At 41.5% G+C, this 25,540-nt stretch overlaps 1 protein-coding gene across 3 annotated transcripts in view; it reads right to left on the bottom strand.

Annotated features, from left to right (window-relative positions):
* Positions 1 to 25,540, bottom strand: part of nlk2 (nemo-like kinase, type 2) — a 48,707-nt gene that overhangs the window by 9,976 nt on the left and 13,191 nt on the right. The window contains exons 4-9 of one of the 3 annotated variants that reach the window (XM_044202239.1): positions 17,029 to 17,135; positions 14,307 to 14,392; positions 12,723 to 12,932; positions 10,547 to 10,648; positions 2,879 to 2,965; positions 2,154 to 2,473 (exon numbers count right to left, since the gene is read on the bottom strand). In XM_044202239.1, the coding sequence (XP_044058174.1) occupies positions 2,387 to 2,473; positions 2,879 to 2,965; positions 10,547 to 10,648; positions 12,723 to 12,932; positions 14,307 to 14,392; positions 17,029 to 17,135 (679 nt within the window). In that variant the 3' untranslated portion in view covers positions 2,154 to 2,386. Of the gene's footprint in view, positions 1 to 2,153; positions 2,474 to 2,878; positions 2,966 to 10,546; positions 10,649 to 12,722; positions 12,933 to 14,306; positions 14,393 to 17,028; positions 17,136 to 25,540 lie in introns of those variants that run through there. The other 2 variants (XM_044202237.1, XM_044202238.1) reach the window with 2 other exon arrangements.

Below are 25,540 nucleotides of genomic sequence, written 5' to 3'. Positions count from 1 at the left end.
GTATAAAAATAATTAGGTGGGGAAGGGGGCTAAACCTTTTCTTTTATTGATTTATTTTATTTATTTATTTATTTTTTTTACAAGCAAGGCCCTCCCGAGCATTATGAATAATTTGTTTGGGCCCTCCACTTGACTTGAATATAAATTCAGCACCCTCTCCCCAACAGTCCCATGTAATATGACACTATTGAATTTCTCTCCTCTCTCTTTCTGCCATGATGCAGGATCATTTGAAGGTAGCAGAGCTATTGATTAGGAAAAATTATACACTATTTGGAGAGGTGATGTTATATGTAATAATTACAAAGATTCATGTGTATTATCAGAATCAGAAATACTTTATTGATCCCAGAGGGGAAACTCTTTTCTCTTGTGTTTGTCAAAACTAACATATTGGTCCCATCATCTATTGGTAGATTGTGATGAGAAAAATAAAGACCTAATACAGAGACAGGATTGTTGTCCTGCATATGTCAAACCACACCTTGGTAATGAACCGTGGTATGCGCAAAAGCCATCTTTTCCATAAGTCTGACCATTTGATTTGTTTTTATGAAACAATTCTCACAAATGAGTGCTGAAATAAAAATAAATAACCAATCTGATGCTGCCTTGACTGCAGCTGTTGGCCACAAACCACCGCTTCTTTCTTTGAATAGCTTTAGAGGCAGGTTTGAATCTTACCACTTCCTTCAGATCTTCCGGTATTCTGTGATGTATTTATTCTGTACTTACCCGAAGTGTGTTTTTGCAGCTAACGTTTTTGTTTTCTTTAACTGATGACAGAAAAAGACAGGAGAGTAGAGGAAGATGGAAATGACATTGGACAAAGGTCTGAGACCGATTCAACTTTGGATATCGCAGGTTGACTTATGCCCCATTCGGACTGGATTTATGTCTCTGGGGAGGTGGGATGATTTTGCTTTGGTCAATTATTTTACTCCCGTCTGCAGCACGTATGTAGGTAATTATTCACCCCCACCCCAGTAATAATTACAGCCACAATGACCTACTATTTATTTGTCAATTGGCTGGTCCTCCTGTAATTTGAATCCTGTCTGGAGTGACACTCTTGTATTTTAAAGTGGATCTCTTTGTTTTTTCCTTCTACTGCATTTTATCAACTCAGTGTAAAAATGGAGGAAGTCAAACATGTTTTTGCTAATCTGAACACCAATATATAGGCCTATGTTCAGGAGTGGGGATGGGGCCAGGGTTAAAGAGGCGAAATATGGGTTTAGTGAGAAAGGCTAAATGACTGTACTCACTGCAGAAACTTCAAAAGCAATTCCCAGCTTACAAGGTACATTTATTTTGCCATTCTACAACACAGGGCTGCACAATTAACTGAAAGTTGTAGTTCCCGTCACGCTACACACACAGAACATATATACAAATATTTAAAATTTGAATAAAATAAAAATAATATATACAATTCCTTATGGTAATGTACAAGACCAGCACTAGAGTGGAAGAGGTGTGACCGCCAATCCGAACTGTCTGGGGTCTGTTTGTGAGGCTTTCCAATTACAGAGTGTGGTACTCAAGCCCAGAGTGCTAAGGTTTCCAATCAGTTTCATGGTGGAGATTGTCTTGAATGAACAAACAGCAGTCTGATATAATAATACTAATAAACTTTATTTTTTGAGGACTTATCAAAACAAAGTACTTCACAGAGAGAGAAATAAAATACCACAGTGAATGACAAAATACATAAAAACAATAAAATAAACAGACAGCTCAGGTAAGATCAGGATATTCTTTCCAATTAAAAATGCATTTTGAGAAGAGGCTTAAAAGAAGACACTGACTCAGACAACCTAATTTCTTCAGGTAAGTTGTTCCAGAGCCTCTGGATGTAGGTGGTAGCATTCTCAAGGTGTGTGAAGACTGAGTGGAGGCGGAGTAGAATTTACAGCTGACTCTTTGTTGTGGCGATCAAAACGAGCATAAAATATATTTAGCTCATCCGGCGACGTAGCCTCACACATGATGGGGGCGCTCCAGCTTTTGTAACCATCAACCTGTCTCCTCTCTCCTGTCACTATCAGCAGGTATTTCTGCCTCCAGAGCTGCAGAGACTGGATCTGTAGTTGTGGGCCACCTGCTGCCCCCGTGTTCCTGCTTGACAACTGCTACTACAGTTGTTGTCGTTGTTATTGGCTCTGTTACTTTTACTGTCATAAAAGTAGCTGAATCAGCTATTACTGGATTACTTTCATACTGAAGGAAACATGAGGATTCTCAGGCAAGTTCGGAAGCGTCTTTTTTCTGTGATGGTTAAGTGGATTTAGACGTTTATTCTGGATGCACATCAGAGATAATGATATCCTTGGAAAGTGTAAATCACACTGAATGATTCAATGTGTGTTTCATGTCTGTGTTTTCAGGAGTGCAATTTTTGACTCCTGAAATACACCACACAGTATCTTTGCCTCGAGTCTCTCCCTCCGCCATGCCTGTTGTCCATATCCTGTAATGTCACCATGGTTAAAATGCTGTCTGGAACATTGAGTTAAATTACCAAGGAGCGCAGTGAATATTTCATTGCACACCTCCCCCTGTAAGGTTAATCCCGTCTGAATGGGGCTTATGTGTGCCTTTGTGAACAGAGCTCAAATCATGAAAATATATTTTAGCTATATTATCTCATTCCTTGGATTTTTATGGTTTTGGTCATTATAAACTAAAATACTGGCCAAGCCAGTCTGCTCTGTTTTACTTTGTTGCTTGCTTCAAACAGACCGTTGTCATGAAAGGCACACAGTGTATACTGTGTTGTACAGTACACCTGTAATTATACTTAAGTGAGTTACTGCATGGGTTTCATTCATTAACAAAACTTAATGCAAAACTATAAATTAACAGAATGACTCACCGGATCAAACACCAGCATCCTGCAAAGGAGGTGGACAGCTTCATGGGTTGCTTGGCTAGACAGTGTGTACAGAACAGGAAGGGATGGCTGCAGACAAAACAAACATCACAACATCAACCATCCTCCCCTGTCTCTTTCCGCTTCTGGTGTACTTTATATAAAGTACTGTGCAAAAGTTTTAGGCACTTTAGATGTTTCACAAAAACATTTGTCTTAGACGGCTATTTCATACCTTCTGCATTAGTGTGTCAATGGGAAATATATTTTAGATTTTGAAACATTCCTTTTGCAAATAGTGAAATATTCCAGTTAGATATGTATATGCTGTTAAAGAAAGAAAGTAACAAAGTAGTAGACCACTTCCCAGATAAAACTTTTGTAGGCATATAGCCCAGTGCATGATTAAACAATTATACCAAACAGCTGTGGCTTGGTGGTAGAGTGGGTCATCCACCGACACTGAACTCTAAATTGCTCCCAAGGGCTGTTCCTTCGGTGTGTGAGTGTGTGTGAATGATTAGTTTACTTAAACTGATGAGCAGTTAGCATCTGCCATCAGTGTGTGAATGGGGTGAAGGTGATATGTTGTGTGTGAAGCGCTTTGAGAGGTCCAAAGACTATAAAAGGCACTATACAAGTACAGTCCATTTACCTATGCACGAAAACACAAGAACTGGGGTGCAGAAAAATGGCAGCAGGTGCTCTGGACTTAAAATTTGAAATATTTGGCTCTAATAGAAGGCAATTTGTTCGCTTAAGGGCTGGAGAGCACTACAAGGATGAGTGTCTGCAGGCAACAGTGAAGCATGGTGGAGGTTCCTTGCAGGTTTGGGGCTGCATTTCTGCAAATGGAGTTGGGGATTTGGTAAGAATTAATGGACTCAATGCTGAGAAGTACAGTACATACAGTACGTCTGATTCGTCCTAAATACAGTGGCTTGCAAAAGTATTCATACCCCTAGAACTTTTTCACATATTGTCAAGTCACAACCACAAATTTAAATACATTTTCTTAGCATTTTATGTGAAGGAGCAACACAAAATGGCACACAAGTGTGAAGTGGAAGGAAATATTTAACAAGATTTCCAAATTTTTTAAAAATAAAAAACTTAAAAGTGCAGCGTGCAAAAGTATTCAGCCCCCTTTTTCTTGAATGCAACCAATTGCTTTTAGAAGTTGCCTGATGATTTTGGAAAGATTGAATTGACCTAATGACTAAAAAGAGTCCACCTGTGTGTAATCTTGTCTCAGTATAAATGCAGCTGTGCTGTGAAGGCCACAGAAGTTTGTTAAGAGTGTTGGGGAGCAAACCACAAATGAAGTCAAAGGAGCACACCAAACAGGTCAGAGAAAAAGTTGTGGTGAAGTTTAAAGCGGGGCTTGGATATAAAAAGATTTCCCAAGCGTTGAACATCTCAAGGAGCACTGTTCAATCCATCATCCGGAAATGGAAATAGTATGGCACAACTGCAAATCTACCCAGACATGGACGTCCACCAAAACTTACAGAACGAACAAGAAGAGCACTCATCAGAGATGCAGCCAGGAGGCCCATGGTGACTCTGGAAGAGCTGCAGAGATCCACAGCTCAGGTGGGGGAATCTGTTCACAGGACAACTATTAGTCGTGCACTACACAATTCTGGTCCTTATGGAAGAGTTGCAAGAAGAAAGCCATTGTTGAAAACCATCCATAAGAAGTCTTGTTTACAGTTCAACAAAAGTCATTTGGAGGACGCAGCATACATGTGGCAGAAGGTGCTCTGGTCTGATGAGATGAACTTTTTGGCCTAAAAGCAAAACGCTACGTGTGGAGGAAAACTAACACTGCACATCACTCTGAACACACCATCCCCATAGTCAAACACTGTGGTGGCAGCATCATGCTGTGGGGGTGCTTTTCTTCAGCTGGAACAGGGAAGCTGGTCAGAGTTGATGGGAAGATGGATGGAGCTAAATACATGGCAATCTTCGAAGAAAACCTGTTGGAGTCTGCAAAAGACTTGAGACTGGGGCGGAGGTTCACCTTCCAGCAGGACAACAATCCTAAGCATAAAGCCAAAGCAACAATGGAATGGTTTAAAGCAAAACATATTCATGTGTTAGAATGGCCCAGTCAAAGTCTGGACCTAAGTCCAATTGAGAATCTGTGGCAAGATCTGAAAACTGCAGTTCACAAACAGTCTCCATCAAATCTGACAGAGCTTGAACTGTTTTGACAGGAAGAATGGGCAAAAATGTCTGTAGGTGTGCAAAGCTGGTGGAGACATACCCCAAAAGACTTGAAGCTGTAATTGCAGCAAAAGGCGGTTCCACAAAGTATTGACTGAGAGGGGCTGAATACTTTTGCACGCTGCACTTTTCAGTTTTGTATTTTTTTTTTAAATCTGGAAAGGTATAATTTTCTTTCTACTTCACAATTATGTACTATTTTGTGTTACTTATTCACATAAAATGCAAATTAAAAAATATTTAAATTTGTGGTTGTGACGTGACAATATGTGAAAAAGTTCCAGGGGTATGAATACTTTTGCAAGCCACTGTATATTCTGCAGCATGCCAATGACCCCAAACATACAGCCAGAGACAAAGAACTATCTTCAGCCAAAAGAAGAACAAAGTGTCCTGCAACAGTTGGTCTGGCCCAGTCTGGGATTACATGAAGAGACAGAAGCAATTCAGACATCCACAGAAGAACTGGGCAATTGATAAATAAAAACTATACATGGCATTATTTTTGAAAGCATCCTCAGTAGTGCCTAAACTTTACCAGTACTATAGTACTATACATCTGTATAAAATAATATCTTTTCATTTATTGCATTTCTTAAAAATGTGCCATGAAACACGGCTTTGTGCCAGCAGAATGTGGGGAAGGCAACCATTTAAATATGGATGCATGGTTTCTAAAGCTTGAATAATCAGCTTTGCAATTGTTACGTGAGAAACTAAATATACAAATTTGTCATGGATACACACAATGTGTTTTGTAGTGAGGATAACATGGTTTTGTTTTTGAATTCCACTGGATAACCAGTGAACATGGAGGTGAGTGTCTCACAGACATTCAAGATCTGCGGAACTGGCTTTTCACCTCAATAGAAAAAATGTCAATCTGACACTTGCCAGACAAGGCACAGAGGCTCTATGTCTTGTCATGAGAACAAGAATAATAGCAGGACTAGAACGCTTAACGACTCTTTCCTTGATTCATCTGGCTACAAACCATAGGAAAGGGCTAAATACACCAGACAAACTAAAGCTTTCCCTGGGACAGAGACTTGAGTTTCTTTATTTGAGACTGAATACATGTCACATCAGGATAATGAATAGAATTAAACAAATGGCAGCCTCAGCCTTTCTTCCCCCTTGCCTCTCATGCACACACACACAAACACCTGCATACCCCCCTCTTTCTCTTTCACACCCTGATGTGACCTGAGATAAGATGCCTGCCAGATCCTGTCCTAAATTTAAGATTGCATTCCTAAATTGACTTAAAGGCAGAATAAGTAGGATTTTCCTAAAAAAAAAAAAAAAAAATGTATAGACTCATACAAAAATAATCAGTTTTTAGCGGTTTCAATCACTCGCTGCAGAGCCCTCCTGTCCCGGCCGTGCACATCCTATGCCAGTTTGTGATATTTCTATTGCTCCTCTGTAAAAGTTAACAAGAACTTTACACAGGAATATTGGCTTCTTAAGTTTCTTTGAGAAATACAGCCGTTGCTGAGCTCCAGGGTGGAGATGTGTGATGTCCATGACCGGTTCTCTGTGATGCTGATTCCCTGGAACCTAAAACTATTCATGCTCCACGTCAGCTCCACTGATGTAGACGGGTGTGTCTTTTTCCCCAAAATCAACGATCGGCTCCTTGGTTTTGCTGACGTTGAGCAGTAGGTTGTTCTCTGTTCACCACTCCGCGGTTATGAAGTCTCATTGTTGTTTGAAATCCGGCCGATGAGGGTGGTGTCATATGCAAACTTCAAAACACAGTTCTCTTCATGTCGGCGTGAACAAGAGGGGGCTGAGCACACAGCCCTGGGGGACTCCGGTGTTCAGCACTGGAATGGAGCAGGTGTGTCTTACTCTAGATGTCTATCTGATATTGCTGTGGCTAGATTCAAGAAAGCGATCCCATCTACATTTAATTCAGTGTTATGTCTCAATATAACAGAGGACTCCTATGCAAATCGCAGCCCCCTCCCTAACTGACCATCTAGTTGATATTGCTGCAGGCTCACTGCGAACAACGCTCGAATCTATCACTCCTCTAAAAAAGAAGAGGTTAGCTCTATGGTATAACCCCCAAACCCGCAAATTAAAGCAAACATTGCGAACACTTGAAAGGAAATGGCGTTCCAACAACCTGGAAAAATCCAGTTTAGTCTGGCAAGATAGTCTTAAAACATATAGGAAGGCCCTCCGTAATGCAGAGCAGCTTACTACTCATCATTAATAGAGGAAAATAAAAACAACCCCAGGTTTCTTTTCAGCACTGAAGCCAGGCTGACAGAGAATCATAGCTCTATTGAAACATGTATTCCTATAGCACTCAGTAGTAACGACTTCATGAGCTTCTTTAATGATAAAATTTGAACTATTAGAGAAAAAATTCATCAAGTCCTGCCTTTAACCGGTGCCGACTTGTCTTCAAACACAGGAACCTTGGAAACAGCTGTAGAGCCTGATGGGTGTTTTGGCTGCTTTGCTCCTGTCAACCTTCTTCAGCTGACTTCAACGATTAATTCATCTAAGCCATCAACCTGTCTCTTATACCCCATTCCAACTAGGCTGCTTAAAGACGTTTTACCCTTAGTTAGCACTTCTTTACTGGTTATGATTAACCTCTCTTTATTGACAGGCTATATACCACAATCCTATTTTCGATAGATATAATTGGGTATAATCTGCATAGCAATGAAAGGATGGAGTGTTTCCTAATAATATTGCATATATAAGCATACATAAGGTGAATAGAATCGTTCCAAGCACAGAACCTTGTGGAACTCCGTGACTAACTTCGGCGTGCACAGAGGACTCACCGTTAACATGTACTAACTGAGATCGATCTGATAGATAGGATTTAAACCAGCTTAGTGCGGCTCCTTTAATGCCAATTACATGTTCCAGTGTCTGTAATAGGATGTGATGGTCAATGGTGTCAAATGCAGCACTATGATGTAACGAGACAAGTCCATTGTCTAATGCATTTAAAAGGTCATTTGTAATTTTCACCAGTGCTGTCTCTGTGCTATGATGCACTCTAAATCCTGACTGAAAATCCTCAAATAAACTATTGTCATTTAGAAAGTCACACAACTGATTGGCGACTGCTTTCTCAAAGATCTTAGAGAGAATGGGAAGATATAGATAGAGATTAGATTAGATTAGATATAGGTCTATAGTTGGCTAAAATCCCTGGATCAAGAGTGGGCTTTTTAAGAAGAGGTTTAATTACAACTACTTCAAAGGACTGTGGTGCATAGCCTGTTAATAAAGACAGACTGATTATATCCAGTAAAGAAGTGCTAACTAAGCAGCCTAGTTGGAATGGGGTCTTTATTACTTAATTTGGTCAGTTTCAGGTGAAACTAGGCAGAGTAATTAGCAGATACTCAGGAAGACTCCTTCGTGAGGGCAGGGCTTAATTAAACACAAAGTAGCTTAAATTTCTGAGTTCCCGGTCAATTTTTCACAATTGAGAATGACTTCCAGATGGGAGCCGAAACGTCTTGATTCTGAAAACAGTGTCCAGATGACTACGACTGAAACCTTTTCTATGTCTTTGTAAATAAGCACGTAATATGTAATAATAAATAATAAGAGTACAGTCTAGACCTGCTCTATAGGAAAAGTGCAGTAAGATAAGTGAACATCCTTTTTAGTGAAAAACAAACAATCTTAAAGGTAATCATAAATCATAAGGTCCCCCGGCATAAATAAAGGATAAATAAATAATTAAAAACCCGCAACATTGTGTGAGTCTGTTCTAATGTCAAATGGTACAGACAACAATTTCATCAACTGCATCAGTATATATAATTTACCCGACTTAAGAAATACAGGAATTATCCTTTAATAAAAATAAAGTCCAACTGGCACTGGGCTTTTCAAGTCCAACGTGAGGATATTATTTCCATTATCCCGATAATGGAAATTCACCACGATCAACTTATCTTGAGTGTTTTTTATCCCGATCCACGATAAAATCGTATATCCTATTCTGGAAGATAATATGGTCATAATTTCAACATTAAGAATTCAACATCTGGGGAACATTGTCCATCAACTTTGACTGCGTTTGAGCACCAACCATCATCATTGTAAACACAGAGTCCGCCTCCCCTCGTCTTACCGGAGTCTTGTGTTCTATCGACGCAGAACACGGTCCACCTGGCGAGTGCAATAGCTTGATCTGGGATGTTGTGGTGGAGCCAGGTCTCTGTAAAGATGTGGGCACAACAGTCTGATTTCTAGTTGTTGAGTTAGCCCAAGTCTTATCTCATCCATTTTATTTTCCTGCAACCGGACATTAGCCAGGACCAGGCTGGGTAGTGGAGTGGTCTTAGGTCTGAGCTGGGTTAGCCTAACTCTTCGCCCAGCTCTCTTCCCCCTCTTCCTGGTGAGGTCGCACCACTTGCAAAGCCATTTGGTCCGGCAGGTCTAGCTGGGTATGTCCAGGGCATGTAGGCCTGGTCGGAAGATGTTGTGGGCAGTGATCGTCTCAAGGTCAGCTGCACTTAATGCAACCCCTGCGCTTCCTTTTCCGATGTTGATGAGTGTTAGTCTGTCATAGGTAGTATGTGCTTCAGTATTTAAAGCAAAAAAAGAACAAACAACAAACAAACAAACATGTAGGGAAGTTTGAGGGAGCTGCTGGCCGCCACATCTACATGCGCCGCCATCTTAGGTTATTGGAGCTGCTGCTGTTATCCACCACACAGAACACACAGGGCAAATGTATAATGACAATAATAATTTTATTATAATAATATAAAATTTCCCTTATTCAAAATATTGTGTCAATTTATCTTTCTAAAAAACATAAGAATAAGAAAATTATACATTTGATTTTATAAATGTTTGCATCAGACTACTGATTTGTTCATACCCACGTGAAAATCTTGCTGAGTCACATTTGATCTTAAACTGGATATGTGTTCCAGGTTGTCATTATGATAGAGTAATAATCTTTACTTAAAGAGCACTTTTCAAAATCCATGTTACAAAGTACTTCACAAAGGCAGCAAAAATAAAACAGAGAAGTCAGAAAACCATCAGGTTTTAAAAGAGACCAGATAAAAACAAGAAAACATTTTAAGGAAATATAAGAGTTCAAAGAAAATTAAAACTCAAGTAAACACCCAAATAATCCTATACAAGGGCAGCAGTCTACAGTGCTTTGTCCAAACCATTGGAAGGCTTGAGAGAACTCAAGTCCTACTGACTTCCAGGCTCGTTTGTGATTCTCTCTCTGTATAGATTCTTTCACTGATCTTTCGAAACATAATATTGCTGTTTTGGTTCTTGATCTATCAACGTCGTTTTGTCTTTGTCAAAATGACAAGCAATTCAAATGCTATTAGTAAAACAGAAAACCCCACCATCATTTCATCTTTTCAGAAAGACAGGTGGGAAAGTTCTATGCAAAAATAGATTGCTTACCTGTTTGTGAGGTCCTCTGAGAATGTGTGCACGAGCGCCTTCACACGCTGTCCTCATCGCCTCAATAGAGGGAGTCCCCAACAGGTCAGTGATTAAATCCAGCTACAAGCCAACAAGGCAAAAAAGACACACCCACACACATCACAGCCATTATCATGAACACTTATTCCTCAAACTCATTCGACTGTTTTTATTTGTATTTCTAATGTTTTTCATTCCATTTTCTATTTACAGTGTGATTACCCTTTATACAGTATATTCATTGTGTTTTCTCATTTACCATTCATTTTGTATATTTCTATGCTTGTAATTTTTAACATCTGTAACACAGTAACACATTTGCACCTTTCTGTAATGTATTTATTGCTTGTAATTTGGAAGATTGTGACGGACACCATGTACTTTCACCAATGTGTTGCACCCTCATTTGTACTTTGCTCCCCCTTTTATTTCTTATACTTTTATTTCATTCTACTGTAAATTCCCAAATAGAAGCTGGTATTCAAAGCTCTAATTCCATCAGTGCAATAACAGAGTTGAGTCATACTTACCACTCTGCTAAGAACAGTCTTTTTAACACAAATACTTAATTCACCAATTAATTCAAATTGCTTCTATTCTATTTTTTTCAGTTAAGTTATCATCAATTAAACTCAACACTTCCTGCAGATATTTCAAATTAAAAATGGGAGGGATAATGTTCTTTGATCCATGAAAGGCTTTTAAAAAAGGGGCAATATGTAAGATTTGGTCAGAATGTTAAAACAATCAAAAAATGAACCTTATCAATAGAATGTTAAGAAGTAACAGCTCTGACATCAGGTCAAAGACATCTATGTATTGTGTTGCAGAGATATCTACAGAAATTAGCATGCTAACCTGCTTGCTCTGGGCTCATTCCAGCCCATCCTGTGTTGTAATACCACTTGTGTCTCAAGGGGCGATAACTAGTCCGATAGTACAGCTCAGGTAGTTCCAGCTGGGAGATGTGTGCGAGTGGCGAGTTTGCTACGTTACACAAGCTCTCTTAGCTCTTTCAGTCTAATAAATAAACAAAATAAACTCACAAAATGTTAAAAAAGGAAATATTCTTACACTTATTTTCCTTATCAAAGAGAAAAATACAACCGTAAACCTTCTGAAATCACGTTTCTCACTTTCTCCAAACTATTACATCGTAAAACACACTTCTTTCAACAGAAACAAAATAAAACTCACCAAAACCATCTTGGTTAGTCTTTAAACTGTTCCAACAATCACCAACTCTGGTTTGGTCGAAATAAATCCTTAATCCACCGAGTTAGATGTGAAAAATGTTCTGGATCTACACACTGTCGCTGCCTTTATGATGCCCGACCTTCCTCTGGCTGCTCCCGCTTGACGCCTCTCCTGTCCCCGCCTGAAGCCACCTTGTCTTTGTTATCCCCGGAGTCAGAGTCCTGGTCGGAGCCGCTGTAAATTACCTCGGTACTGTATTCCCTGTCATCAAACTGGCCTCCGTCGCTCTCTGAGGCTGTGTTGGGTCCCGGTCTAGCTGTGTTTACTGGGGCGCTGCTGATTCCGTTTCCGTTGCCTGCTCACCCAGCTCTGGTTCTGGTGCCCATTCCGGACTCAGTCAGCTAATAGAACCGCTAAGTTAGCTACGTGGCTAACTGAGCTAACGACAGTCAGCAGCAGTTATGACCTGATATATTATATGCTGCCCCTATTGATTTGGAGTATGAATTTGACAGGTGGAGAGTAGTCTCAAATCTTACATATCTGTACAGGAAGTGTTGAGTTTCACTGATGGTAGAGTAACAGTGACAGAAAAAACTGCAAAACGGAAGCAGCTGAAAATTTGTGAATAATTAGTGTTGTGGAAATGCACATTATCCTGAATGTATCAAGACAACGGGAATAGACAGAGGAAGTGTTGAGTTTGCATCAACAGTAAATGAAAATAGGAGCAGATTAGAAAACAGGGAGGCCTCTTACTAACATATGGTTTTATATAAAACTGGAAATTCAAAATAAATGCCTGGTTGAAGAAAAAAAGGCCCCAACCACTATTAGAACATTTTGGCATTTTATTTTAGTATTTTTGTATTTAGTTCATTATGTATATCGAGCATCTTGGCCAAAAAAAGGACTAAAGTTCTCTCTTGTCTCATCATTTTGTTTGAAGAGTAGTTACCTGCTGAATGGGACTTTGGGCTTGGAAAAGGATGCGTCTCCCCAGCAACTCAGCGAAGATGCAGCCCACAGACCAGATATCAATGGAGTTGGAGTAGTGGCGGCTCCCCATGAGGATCTCAGGAGCTCGGTAGTACTGTGTCACAACTTCCTGAGTCATGTGCCGTGACTCGTCTGACTCCTCCACTCGGGCAAGACCAAAATCACAGATCTGGAAGACCGTCATTCAGATGTTACTACAACTGTTGTAATCTTATTTCCCCTCGCAGCTTTATTCTGATAACTAATACTAGTAACTAGTAAGAACGATTGTCTCTCCTGCTCAAATGGAAACCACCACTGTATATGTTGCTTATAGGGCACAACAAGTGTTACATTATGTAGTACAGTTTGACAGTGTTGGTCACACATAGACTATACTTGGGCAGTCCACCCATGTATATTAACAGCTGCCTACATTTATTTTGCACCATCTAAACAATGACAGTTCATAAAAAGGTAGTTTACGTACATGTACAGTGCCTATAAAAATACCCTCCAATAACTTGTATCAATGTAAAGCCTGTAAAGTTTAGAATTTGTTGACACTGTGTCAAAGGCGTATTGATTAAGCTCTATAGTTATAGGTGTCTAAAGCACATAATTACAGCCCCTATGTAGGATATATCTGACTCCTAATGGTGTTATCTAAAATGACACTTTCACAGACAGCAAAAAAAAAAAAAAAAAAAAAAAAAAAAAAAACATGTAAGGGCTTTAACTACAGGTAAGGTACACATTTTTTTGGGTAGCCTACATTAATCCTAGCCTAAAACCATCAAAGCAATGTTACACCCACATCCCTTGATAATGTTGCATTTATGTTAGCTTACCTTTTCCTAAATGTCCACGTGCTACCTGTTTTTGTCACTTGTCCGTGCCGTTTTGTTGCTGCTTTTTGTCAAATTTTCAGTGGGTTTGTGAATGAATTTAGTCCATTAACCTGTTATACACTATAATACAGGTAAGAAATTAAGTACAAAGTGGGAAGTATAAAATTAAAATAAGTGTAAAGTACAAAGTGGATTTACCGGTTGATGAAGTATGTACGGTATAATAATACAATTGGTAATATGAGTAATAAGTAATAGTGCATGTACGGTCAAGTGTAGCTTATTAAAAGGTGATTGTTAAGGTGAATACAACTGCGTTGAAACTAATTAGTTCATATGTCCATTATTCCGTCTTTCAATTATTTAGTGTTTGTTCATTGATGAAAAGGGCTGTCAATCAATATTTTTTGTCATAGTTTTCGTTGATGAAATGAACACTGATTTAACTATTGTAAAGGCCATAGTTTGTAGCGCTGTTGCATTGTGTCCATGGTAGACTGAATAACAAAGAAACTTTCAATAAAATGCAATACAGTACGACCACTATCAACTACAGCCTGTAAAAATGACCATGGAGCAAAATCTAATTCTTTCTGACATGGTCTGAACAAGAATTGAACATTTTAAGCCTTCAAAGATAAGGTTGGATGTGGATTTTGACTCTCTCTCTGACATGTTCACTTGACATGAAAAAGGATAGCCTGTTCACGCACCTTGAGCACACAGTTGCTGTTGACCAGGAGGTTGCCAGGCTTGATGTCTCGGTGTAGAATGCCAGCAGAATGAAGGTATTTAAGTCCTGGTGGTGGTGATGGTTGAGGAGGAAGAAACAACAGGATAGACTGTTACATCAGATATCAGAAATTACAATCCTGTTTTCAAGTCTCACTTTTTGAAACCATAACTATTATAGTGCTTATCAGCACTCATGCAACAAACAGATTGAGTGAGTGCGCTAACAATAACAGACTCTTGCAAAGTCAAAATTGTGTCTGCTCATATATTTGTAATATATAATTGTTAATGTGTCAGACATCACACAAAGCCGGAATTCAAATAACGGTTGAGTCTCAAATGACAGATCAGCATAAACAAATAAAGGTTGAACATGAATAAAGGTCAGGTAAAACATGTTGCGTTTGGTTGGAGTAACTTGTATTCTAATAGCTCACGTGGAAAACTCTTAACACAAATACTGTTTTCAATAACTAATTATTTCCCGTCACTCCCCCTTTGCTTTTGTTTGTTCACTGTTAAGCTACCATCAATGAAACTCACTTCTTGCACAGATGTTTCATATTAAAAGCCTTCCAGTGACTCATAGGACATAATCCCTTGCATTCCTAGTAGGCCTTTAATTTGAAAGGCATAAAACCATTGAGTTCGTGGTGGTCACTATTTGAGCCACAATCATTACTTGAAGTTAAGTTGTACAGGAGTTCAGAGAAGATCAGCCAGATCAACTCTTAATTTAAAGACTAAATAGTCAAATCTACAGCATATTGCAGGTGTACAGAGTGCTCGTAACTTTATTTTTACATTTTGCTCCATCTATCTTGTTGTAGCAAGAGTTGCTATGGCCTGCTGTAACTTCCCTCTGGAAGCACTGAAATAGTCAAAGCTGAAAACTACTGACATTCATTTTCCTGTAAACACATATCTGCACATTCTATCCCTATTGCTGTTTAAGTGAGAACATCTTATAGGCATCTAATGGACTGAACTTTAATAAATATAACAATAACGAGAATATGATCTAAAAGAGGTGTCGTATGGGGTGCAGTTTGAGGACCCAAATGCTGACGACCAGGAAGCGGTATGTGGATGAGGTAGCCAGATGACTACAGTATTTATTGGGGTGATGAAGCTCACAGGCAGGTACACAGGCAACAAACAGATAAACGGCAGGTAGACAGTTACAGGTCCAACGAGGCTAAACAAATCCGACAGGGAGCTGGAAAAGGCTAAGTGGTAGACTTCGGGCGGACGGCCTGGGGGCTGGACATGTGCGGAGCTGAGGACCTCGGGCTGGGTCTGCTGGGTGGAGTGCTCCAACCCAGCGGCGACGAGAGATGGCTGCTGCTGCGATCCAGCGGCGACGAGGGATTGGTGCTGCTGAGACCCAGCAGGGAGTCCAGGAGGCTGCTGCGATCCAGCGGAGAGTCCTGGGGCAGGGGGCTGCTGCGATCCAGCGGGGACGAGGGATTGGTGCTGCTGCGATCCAGCAGGGAGTCCAGGAGGCTGCTGCGATCCAGCGGAGAGTCCTGGTGCAGGGGGCTGCTGCGATCCAGTAGGGAGTCTGGGAACTGGGGGGCGCTGCAATGCATGGGCGCTGGGCAGCGGGACAGCCGAGCAGCTGTGGGAACCACGCTTCCCAGAAGGCGCCAAGACAGCAACAGACTGAGGGACCCCCTGGGTTGCAGGCTGAGAAGCTGACTGGAGACTAGCACGCAGGAGGTAAGCATGTGATTACAGTAACAGGTCCAACAAGGCTAAACAAATCCGACAGGGAGCTGGAAAAGTGCGGAGCTGAGGACCTCGGGCGGACCAGCAGGCCGGGGTGCAGGCTGATGACTGGTTGGCTAGCAGGCCGGGAGTCTGGCTGGTAAACAGGCTGAGGAGTTGCAGGCAGGGTTGCAAGCTGGGGTGTCTGGGTATAGAGTTAGTCCGTGAGCCACTCAGGGATGGCCTCCCTCAGCCCAGGCACTGACGAGAATCTTGCTTCTACCCGAAATCTGATTGCCTCTCTGTGGGACTCGTCTCTTATTTCCTCCCAGATGTCCTTTAGGCACATCAAGTCACAGACCAACTGGTCCGCTTCTTCCGAAAAGTCTGCTGGGTCCATGATTGGTCGGCTCATTCTGTCGTATGGGGTGCAGTATGAGGACCCAAATGCAGACGACCAGGAAGTAGTATGTGGATGAGGTAGCGGGATGACTACAGTATTTATTGGGGTGATGAAGCTTACAGGCAGGTACAGGCAGACAGAAAGGCAGGCAGACAGGCAACAAACAGGTAAACGGCAGGTAGACAGATACAGGTCCATCGAGGCTAAACAAATCTGACAGGGAGCTGGAAAAGTTCAAAGTCCACGGTCCAGGCTAAGCCAAAGAAACAAAGGATCCATACAAAATAACTCACGTTAGGAAATGCCAGGAACTGGACACGGGAACAAGGTACTGACTGACACACACAGACAGAGATCTGACAGTGAACAAAGCAAAAGACCTGGACTAAATACCCTAAGGGAGGTGAGCCAACGAGACACAGGTGCAAACAATCAAGGAGGGGCCAACAATCAAAACTGGAGGGAACGCAAACAAAGACAGGAAATAAAACCACAAGACACACAAGGAGAGGAACACACTACAAAATAAAACAGGAAATGACAAAACCTTAAACTATAACAAGAGGGGGGAAAAAAAGAGAACCTACCTCGTAGAATCTGATAAAGAAAAACTTTGGCGTGGTCTGAGCTCAGAGGCTGTGGGGATACGATGATCTTATGGAGGTCACTTTGCATCAGTTCAGTCACCACATAGCTGACCAATGGGAAATTAAGGGAAAAAACAAAAGCACATCCAAGAACACAAACAACCATTGGAAGATATATTCTAAAGCTGTACTTAAAATCAGGGTTAAACCTCAGTATCCGCAGGGCTGCCACATGACACTAATGACCCTACACTCATTATGTCATCCCTTATGTCATTATGTGTTGTATTTTTGCCCCAGGAGCATGATAGAGATATAATAGAAATGAGAATTGGCATGTTCTCATAACCAGTATGTCGCTTTTTGACTGAAAAGCAGCACAGGACTGGGCTTTGATTGTTGCAATGTGCAAACGCCTGTAGTCTCAAGTTGTGGAAATATACACAGTTTAGTTTTAGGGGCCACATTAGCAGCTGTTTATTGCCCTCATCATATTTCCATCTTAGGTAGATGGGTAGACAGCACTAACATAAACATCTACACTACTCACATATTTCAAAAATGCAGCAAAAGCAAGCTTTGGCTATAGTGCTGGCACTGTTTATTTTTTTCAAAAATTCTACATCATTTCATGTCATATTCTAACTGGTGGTTTGTAGACTTGGGTCGTTGCAGCAGTCAGATTGTGAGAATCTGGTCTTAAATTTCTGTCTTTGGTCCCCAAGTTCTAGATAAGTAAGATCTAAGACCACTGTTTTGGGTTGATGACCAAAGATTTCACATTTCTCTCACCTTTCATCTGGAACAAATTCCAGTGTGTACCAGATACTTCCTCCACACAGTGGACTAAACATCTCAGTATAAAATAAAACACGCCAAACTGTAGCATTAGAAGTACATTTTTCATGTCATGAAATAAATGACACTGAGTTTGTTATTTTGTAAATGTGTATTGTCTTTTCAATGTGACTGACTTTTTTTGGTTGGGTAAAAATGTCACATTCACCTCCTCCATTATCTCTCCATGCTATCTCCCTGTTTGGCTTTGAGGTTGAACCCAATACCTGTTTTTAACTTTGGTTTCTGTAGAAGACAGTAAAGTATAGTGATGTTGTACGTTTGGTCAAGCATGATATCACAAAAACTGCTGTTCAGATTACCATAAGATTTGGATTTGCAAAATCATTTTGGGAGCTACTTATCCTACTCACCTTTGTAAGTTTTAAATTTTACAAAAAAAGTTTAGCAGAATTGCTACATTTAGCAGCATGGCTGAACACTCAGTCCCTCTCTACAATCAGCTCAATATTCTATCAATTTTAAATGTAACATACCAAATTTGTATTTATAAAATTTTGCTTCAGCCTGCTTCGCTTCCCATGCCTTGTATTTTTCTACAAATGGTCACACCTCCCAATGTTCCGTATTGGGCTCTGTTGATTCTCTATTAGATATAAGGGGGCTCAGCTATGGATCACTTATATTCAAAGTGCATTTCAGTATATCTCACTTCAGGTCCTGAACCAAACTGATGATTCTCTCTCTCTCTCTCTCTCTCTCTCTGAGTGAAGAGCTGTTTTCTTGCTTCATTCACCTCCATCCCATCGGACATCAGCACCACAAAGCTCTCCAACAGTTGGACACTTGGACAGCTCACTCACGTCACCTGGCATCTGCATGAGCTCATTAAAGGAATCTGTCACTTGAGGGAAAGCCTAAGCCCCTCGTTACAATGATGAATGCACATCTGAGAGTTCAGTGGTGCAAAAACCATCAGCACTGAGTGCTATTCTCTCTGAGGTCTACAGAGATGTAAACGGACTGTACTTCTATAGGGCCTCTAGTCTTTCCGACCACTCAAAGTGCTTCACACTACATATCGCATTCACCCCATTCACACATATTCATATACTGCTCATCAGTTCAAAGAAGTAACTAGTCATTCACACACACGCCAAAGGCACAGCCCTCAGGTGCAATTTGGGGTTCACTATCTTGCCCAAGAACACTTTGACATGTGGGCAGGGGGAAGCCAGGATCGAACCGCCGACCTTCCGATTGGTGGGCAACCCGCTCTACCACTAAGCCACAGCCACCCGCTCATGTGGAATAAAGTGATATGGTCAGATGAGTCATCATTCACCATATTCTCGACAAATGCGCAAGTGCATGTGTAGTGCAGGCCTGAAAGCTTGACCCCTACAGTGAAGGGATCCGGGGGCTCTGTTATGCTGTGGGGGACGTTTTGCTTGCAGGGTTTAGGTCCAAGGGTCACTGGAGATCAGTACAAAGTTGTTCTGAGTGATCACCTTTATCCTACGATGAAACATTTCTATCCTGAGGGGAGGGGTCTCTTCCCCATCCATGACCCCCCATCCATAGGGCACGAGGACTCACTGAATGGTTTGATGAGGATGAAGATGATGTGGATCATACGCTGTGGCCTTCACAGTCACCAGATCTCAACCCAATTGAACACCCCTGGGAGATTTTGGACCACCGTGTTAGACAGCGCTCTCCACCACCATCATCAAAACACCAGATGAGGGAATATCTTTTGGAGAAAGGTGTTCATCACGCCAGTAGGTTTAAGAGATCAATGCCAAGGCGCACTGAAGCTATTCTGGCGACACTTCATGTTGGATTTTACTTTAATTTATCACCCGTTACAATGCAGAGTACAGGGTGACACAGGAGTGGATTTTCACTCCTGTCCCATCCCAATCCCATTTAAAAAAAATAAATAAACTTGCCTGACCACCAAATTCACCAGCTATAAGACAACTGTAGCTCTTAGATCTAGTCAACATTATCATTAGAGGGCCCCAGTCCAATATCAAAACCATCAGTTTGTCATGTATTACCACAAGTGGACAACTATGCAGCTATTTTAGGCCAATACTGTATAACACCGGTTTGAATATCTCAATAATTACTCAGTAGCACCGTCAAGTATAGGTTCATCTCAAATTTGAGCTATACCAATAATTTCTCTATTGAAAACTAGCTACATTTGCCTGCAAGTTGTCATTTCTCCTAAAGACTGGTTTGGGGGGAAAAAAAAAAACACTGGGGAGGTGCTCAACAAAAAGTAAATCATTTTATCTGTAATTTGATAATGCTCGTTCCAAACATATCTTTTTTTATACTGTGCAGACAACCAATACAGGCCTGGAGTTTAATTTATGGAAAACAAGCCAGTGTCTTCTTGTGCCAGTCCCAAGTCTGGAGAAATGCAGAGGGTTGTGTCAGGAAGGGCATCCGACATAAAACACATGCCAAATTAAAAATGCGAATCGTGAAAATGATTTCCATACCGGATCGGTCGGGGCCCGAGTTAACAACGACCGCCACCGGTGCTGTTGACCTACAGGGTACCGGTGGAAATTTGACTACTGTTGGTCAAAGACGAAGAAGGAGAGGAGGAAGGTGTGTTCGTAGGCAGAGAGAGAAGAGGAATGCTAAGAATGTAGGACTGACAGTAGGGACTTTGAATGTTGGGACTATGACAGGGAAGGCTAGAGAGTTGATTGACATGATCCAGAGAAGGAAGATGGACATACTGTGTGTCCAGGAGACCAGGTGGAAAGGTAGCAAGGCTAGAAGCTTAGGAGCAGTGTTCAAGTTGTTCTACCATGGGTCAGATAGGAAGAGAAATGGAGTAGGAGTTATCCTGAAAGGAGGAGTTTGTGAGGAATGTTCCAGAGGTGAAAAGAGTATCAGACAGGTTGATGAGTCTGAAGTTGGAAATTGAAGGGGTGTTGTTCAATGTTGTGAGTGGTTATGCCCCGCAGGTAGGAGAGTGGTGATTGGTGCAGATTTCAATGGGCATGTAGGTGAAGGGAACAGAAGTGATGAGAATGTGATGGGCAGGTTTGGTCTTCAGGACAGGAACGCAGAAGGACAGATGGTGGTAGACTTTGCAAAGAGGATGGAAATGGCTGTAGTGAACACTTTCTTCCAGAAGAGGCAGGAACATAGGGTGACATATAAGAGCAGAGGTAGAAGCACTCAGGTGGACTACATCTTGTGCAGACGTTGTAATCTGAAAGAGACCAGTGACTGTAAAGTTGTGGTAGGGGAGAGTGTAGCCAGACAACACAGGATGGTAGTGTGTAAAATGACTCTGGTGGTGAGGAAGATGAAGAAGACAAAGGCAGAGCAGAGGACGAAGTGGTGGAAGTTGAAAAAGGAAGAATGTCGTGTAGTTTTCAGGGAGGAGCTGAGAGACTGGGTGGTCAGGAAGTGCTCCCAGATGACTGGACTACTACAGCTAATGTGATCAGGGAGACAGGAAGGAGGGTACTCGGTGTGTCATCTGGAAAGAGGAAAGCGGACAAGGAGACTTGGTGGTGGAACGAGGAAGTGCAGGAGTGTATACAGAGAAAGAGGTTAGCTAAGAAGAAGTGGGACACTGAGAGGACTGAAGAGAGTAGACAGGAGTACAGGGAGATGCAGCGTAAGGTGAAGGTAGAGGTGGCAAAGGCCAAACAAAGAGCATATGAGGACTTGTATGCAAGGTTGGACACTAAAGAGGGAGAGGTGGATTTGTACAGGTTGGCCAGACAAAGAGATAGAGATGGGAAGGATGTGCAGCAGGTTAGGGTGATTAAAGATAAGGATGGAAATGTATTGACAGGTGCCAGGAGTGTGATGGGAAGATGGAAGGAGTACTTTGAAGAGTTGATGAATGAGGAAAATGAAAGGGAACAAAGAGTAGAAGAGGTGACTGGTGTGGAGCAGGAAGTAGCAAAGATTAGCAAGAGTGAAGTGAGGAGGACGTTGAAGAGGATGAAGAGTGGAAAGGCAGTTGGTCCTGATGACATACCTGTGGAGGTATGGAAGTGTCTAGGAGAGGTGGCAGTAGAGTTTCTGACTAGTTTGTTTAACAAGATCTTGGAGAGTGAGAGGATGCCCGAGGAATGGAGGAGAAGTGTACTGGTGCCAATTTTTAAGAACAAGAGAGATGTGCAGAGCTGTGGCAACTACAGAGGAATAAAGCTGATGAGCCATACAATGAAGTTGTGGGAAAGAGTAGTGGAAGCTAGGCTAAGGGCAGAGGTGAGCATTTGTGAGCAGCAATATGGTTTCATGCCTAGAAAGAGTACAACAGATGCAGTATTTGCTTTGAGGGTGCTGATGGAGAAGTACAGAGAAGGTCATAGGGAGTTACATTGTGTCTTAGTAGATTTAGAGAAAGCGTGTGACAGGGTGCCGAGAGAGGAGCTGTGGTATTGTATGAGGAAGTCTGGAGTGGCAGAGAAGTATGTTAGAGTGGTGCAGGACATGTATGAGAGCTGTAAGACCGTGGTGAGGTGTGCTGTAGGTGTGACAGAGGAGTTCAAGGTGGAGGTGGGTCTGCATCAAGGATCGGCTCTGAGCCCCTTCTTGTTAGCTCTGGTGTTGGACAGGCTGACAGATGAGGTTAGACAGGAATCTAAAATGGACTATGATGTTTGCGGATGATATTGTGATTTTTAGTGAGAGCAGGGAGCAGGTGGAGGAAAATCTAGAGAGATGGAGGTCTGCTCTGGAAAACAGAGGAATGAAGCTTAGCCACAGTAAGACAGAATACATGTGTGTCAATGAGAGGGACCCAGGTGGAACGGTGAGGTTACAGGGAGCAGAGGTGAAGAAGGTGCAGGACTTTAAGTACTTAGGGTCAATGGTTCAGAGCAATGGAGATTGTGGAAAATAGGTGAAGAGGCGAGTGCAAGCAGGTTGGAACGGGTGGAGAAAAGTGTCAGGTGTGTTGTGTGATAAAAGAGTATCAGCAAGAATGAAAGGAAAGGTGTTCAAGACAGTGGTGAGACCAGCGATGTTGTACAGCTTAGAGACAGTGGCACTGAAGAAAAGACAAGAGGCAGAGCTGGAGGTAGCAGAGCTTAAGATGTTGAGGTTCTCTTTGGGAGTGACGAGGATGGACAGGATCAGGAATGAGTACATCAGAGGGACAGCTCATGTTGCTTGTTGTGTTTTGATTCAGCATCACAGTTGGCTTGCAGCTGTACAATGTATGTCATTACAGTAATAGAGAAGGTTGTAAAAATCTAAACTTTGCTTCAGCTCAAAGACTCACTGTTTGTAAATCATCAAGCACAAACCAAGGCTGAATTCAAAAATGAAACAAGTTGATTTCCTTGGAGCTTGAGTATGAGCCGCTGATTCAAGTGCCCATCTCTGACTGTCAGTCAATACACTGAAGCTTTGGCAGATACATGAATTAGCCAGTATCCCTGCACAACTGAAGTCTTTCTACAGTGGGACACTAGGCTACTTCACTTTCTGCATGAATAATAAAGCAAGCTAAAAAAAAAAAAACTATTGGCCATTAGGGCCCAAAGGGCCAGAGAGTCCTGAGACAGCAGAATGCCTCAGCTGGCAAAGGCTGCTTAAACATGAGGTGAGGAATATATCTTGATTATCATCCGTTGTGACGTATTGTACATAGCATGTGCATTAGGCTATAAATAAAGCCTAATGCACAGTGAACTACGCAATATTGTGAAATAGGCTATACCCAAAAAAGGGTGAATCAAGACCTTGAATGCATTTGAGGAGAGTCTGTCTGAAAGTGTATGCTGTTATCCTCATTTGTACCATTTGTCACATCTCATCTGTCTTTATAACAGCAGCCTTTCCACTCTGCCTTCGAGTGTGGCCATCAAGAACAGTTCTAAACACTTTTACCTTTACATTTGGTCAGATGACACAAACTAGTTCATTTGAAGCATACTGAACACATAAATTGGGGCAGTTTGCCAGTTTGATATGATCCCTCCTGGTGAGTGTAATGGGGCAGAACTCATTCTTAAAAAGGCTTAAAAACTCAAAATCATGAATTTGTATTTTAAGTGATTAAGAGCATCTGAAAAATTACATTTTAAAAAATCCACTGATTGAAACTGGTCCCAATAAAACCTCACAGTGAGGTAACTGGGACATGTTTTGGAAAATGTTGTTCATTCATTTTTTTTTTTTTTACACATTTTTTTAAGCACCTCAAATTAAATTCCATTCCCTCCCATTGTATTGTCCATTGCAGTGGAGGCAGAAATCTCAGACATAGAGCTTAAGGTTGTGTGGCACCCACTAGCCACAGACAGCACCTTCGAACGCTCTCAAGGCATATGCAACTATGAAACAGCGTTATATTAAAAATACCGATCTTTATTATATGTATTGTTTATTATTTTGTTGTGTAAAAACAACTTCAAAACACAACAAACCAGGTTGGTTGGCACCCAGCAGCACACTACAAGGTCACACACACCATCTGACGACATCCATTTTAAATTAAAATGGCAAACAAACACACCAACCTAGTGCAAGAGGAGCTCAATCTATACATTGTTCACTGTGCCAGCTTACATCCGCATGGGGTGGGCACTAAAGCAAGCATTTAAATCAAAAGCGACCAAGAAAAAGAAAGACCACCAAGGCAGTGGCTCAATTCAATTTTATTTATGTAGCGCCAATTCATAACAGAAGGTATCTCATTGCACTTTTCCTATAGAGCAGGTCTAGACCGTACTCTTTATAATATTAATTACAGAGACCCAACAAATCCCACCATAAGCAAGCATTTGGCGACAGTGGTTAAACTTCCTTTACGAGGCAGAAACCTTGGGCTCATTAGCTGCAAACAAAACAAAAAGGAAATATACTCAAAACCCACCAGCTATAGCAGATCCCTGGTCAGATTCCCCTAATTACCCTCGTATAACAATGCTCAAGGAGCTCTACAACACACATACAGACATGCTACATTAGATCTACCTATGAACTAATTTATATATTTCATTTCCTTCCGACCAAGAAGGATGCCACAACATTATCATACGCCACATAGCTTACTCACAAAGAAGCAAGAACACCCGCGGTCCCAGTCAGTTTGCTGCAGGTAACTCCACTGAGCAGGCTGCGCCTGTTGCCACGCCAGACGCCGGCACAGACCCACACACAGCTAAACTCAATTTACTCACATGAGCAGCGTGTTCAACACGCTACACACAGCGTGCCAGCCATTCACGGAGGAGACAAAGCCCAGAAAAGCACCAGCGGCTCGCCAATAGGTGCCCCTTATTACCCAATCACTGTCATTGCAATGAATTACACGTCCAGCCAGACCAACTGCCCCCCAATGTCACTTCCACCTGGCAAACAGCTTAGACTTATTGGTAATGTTAGTCTTTTGTTAATTTTTTGGATTTTATTTATTTAGTTTCACTGAAAGACTGCTATAGTTGTGTGTGCTTTACCTTTGTATTTTGTTTTGGATAGGTCTTAATAAATTAAATTTCTGTTTGTTTGTTTGGACGTACGTGTGAGTCAAGTTGGAATAGCCCCAAAAGCTCAAAACCTAAAAGAGGATCTCATCAGTAAGATGAGGTAAGAAGGATTTGACAGAAATTACTTTTTTCCTTTTTAATAGTCCTGCATCAACATTATAAATACATATCCAAATGAATACAGCAAGAGGGACAATCAGACTAAACCCCTCTTTGGTGGT

This window comes from Siniperca chuatsi, linkage group LG7 (assembly GCF_020085105.1).
Source record: "Siniperca chuatsi isolate FFG_IHB_CAS linkage group LG7, ASM2008510v1, whole genome shotgun sequence".
In the NCBI taxonomy this organism is placed as follows: domain Eukaryota; kingdom Metazoa; phylum Chordata; class Actinopteri; order Centrarchiformes; family Sinipercidae; genus Siniperca; species Siniperca chuatsi.
Note: the sequence above shows the minus strand (reverse complement) of the source record. Positions and strands in the feature narration are given on the sequence as shown.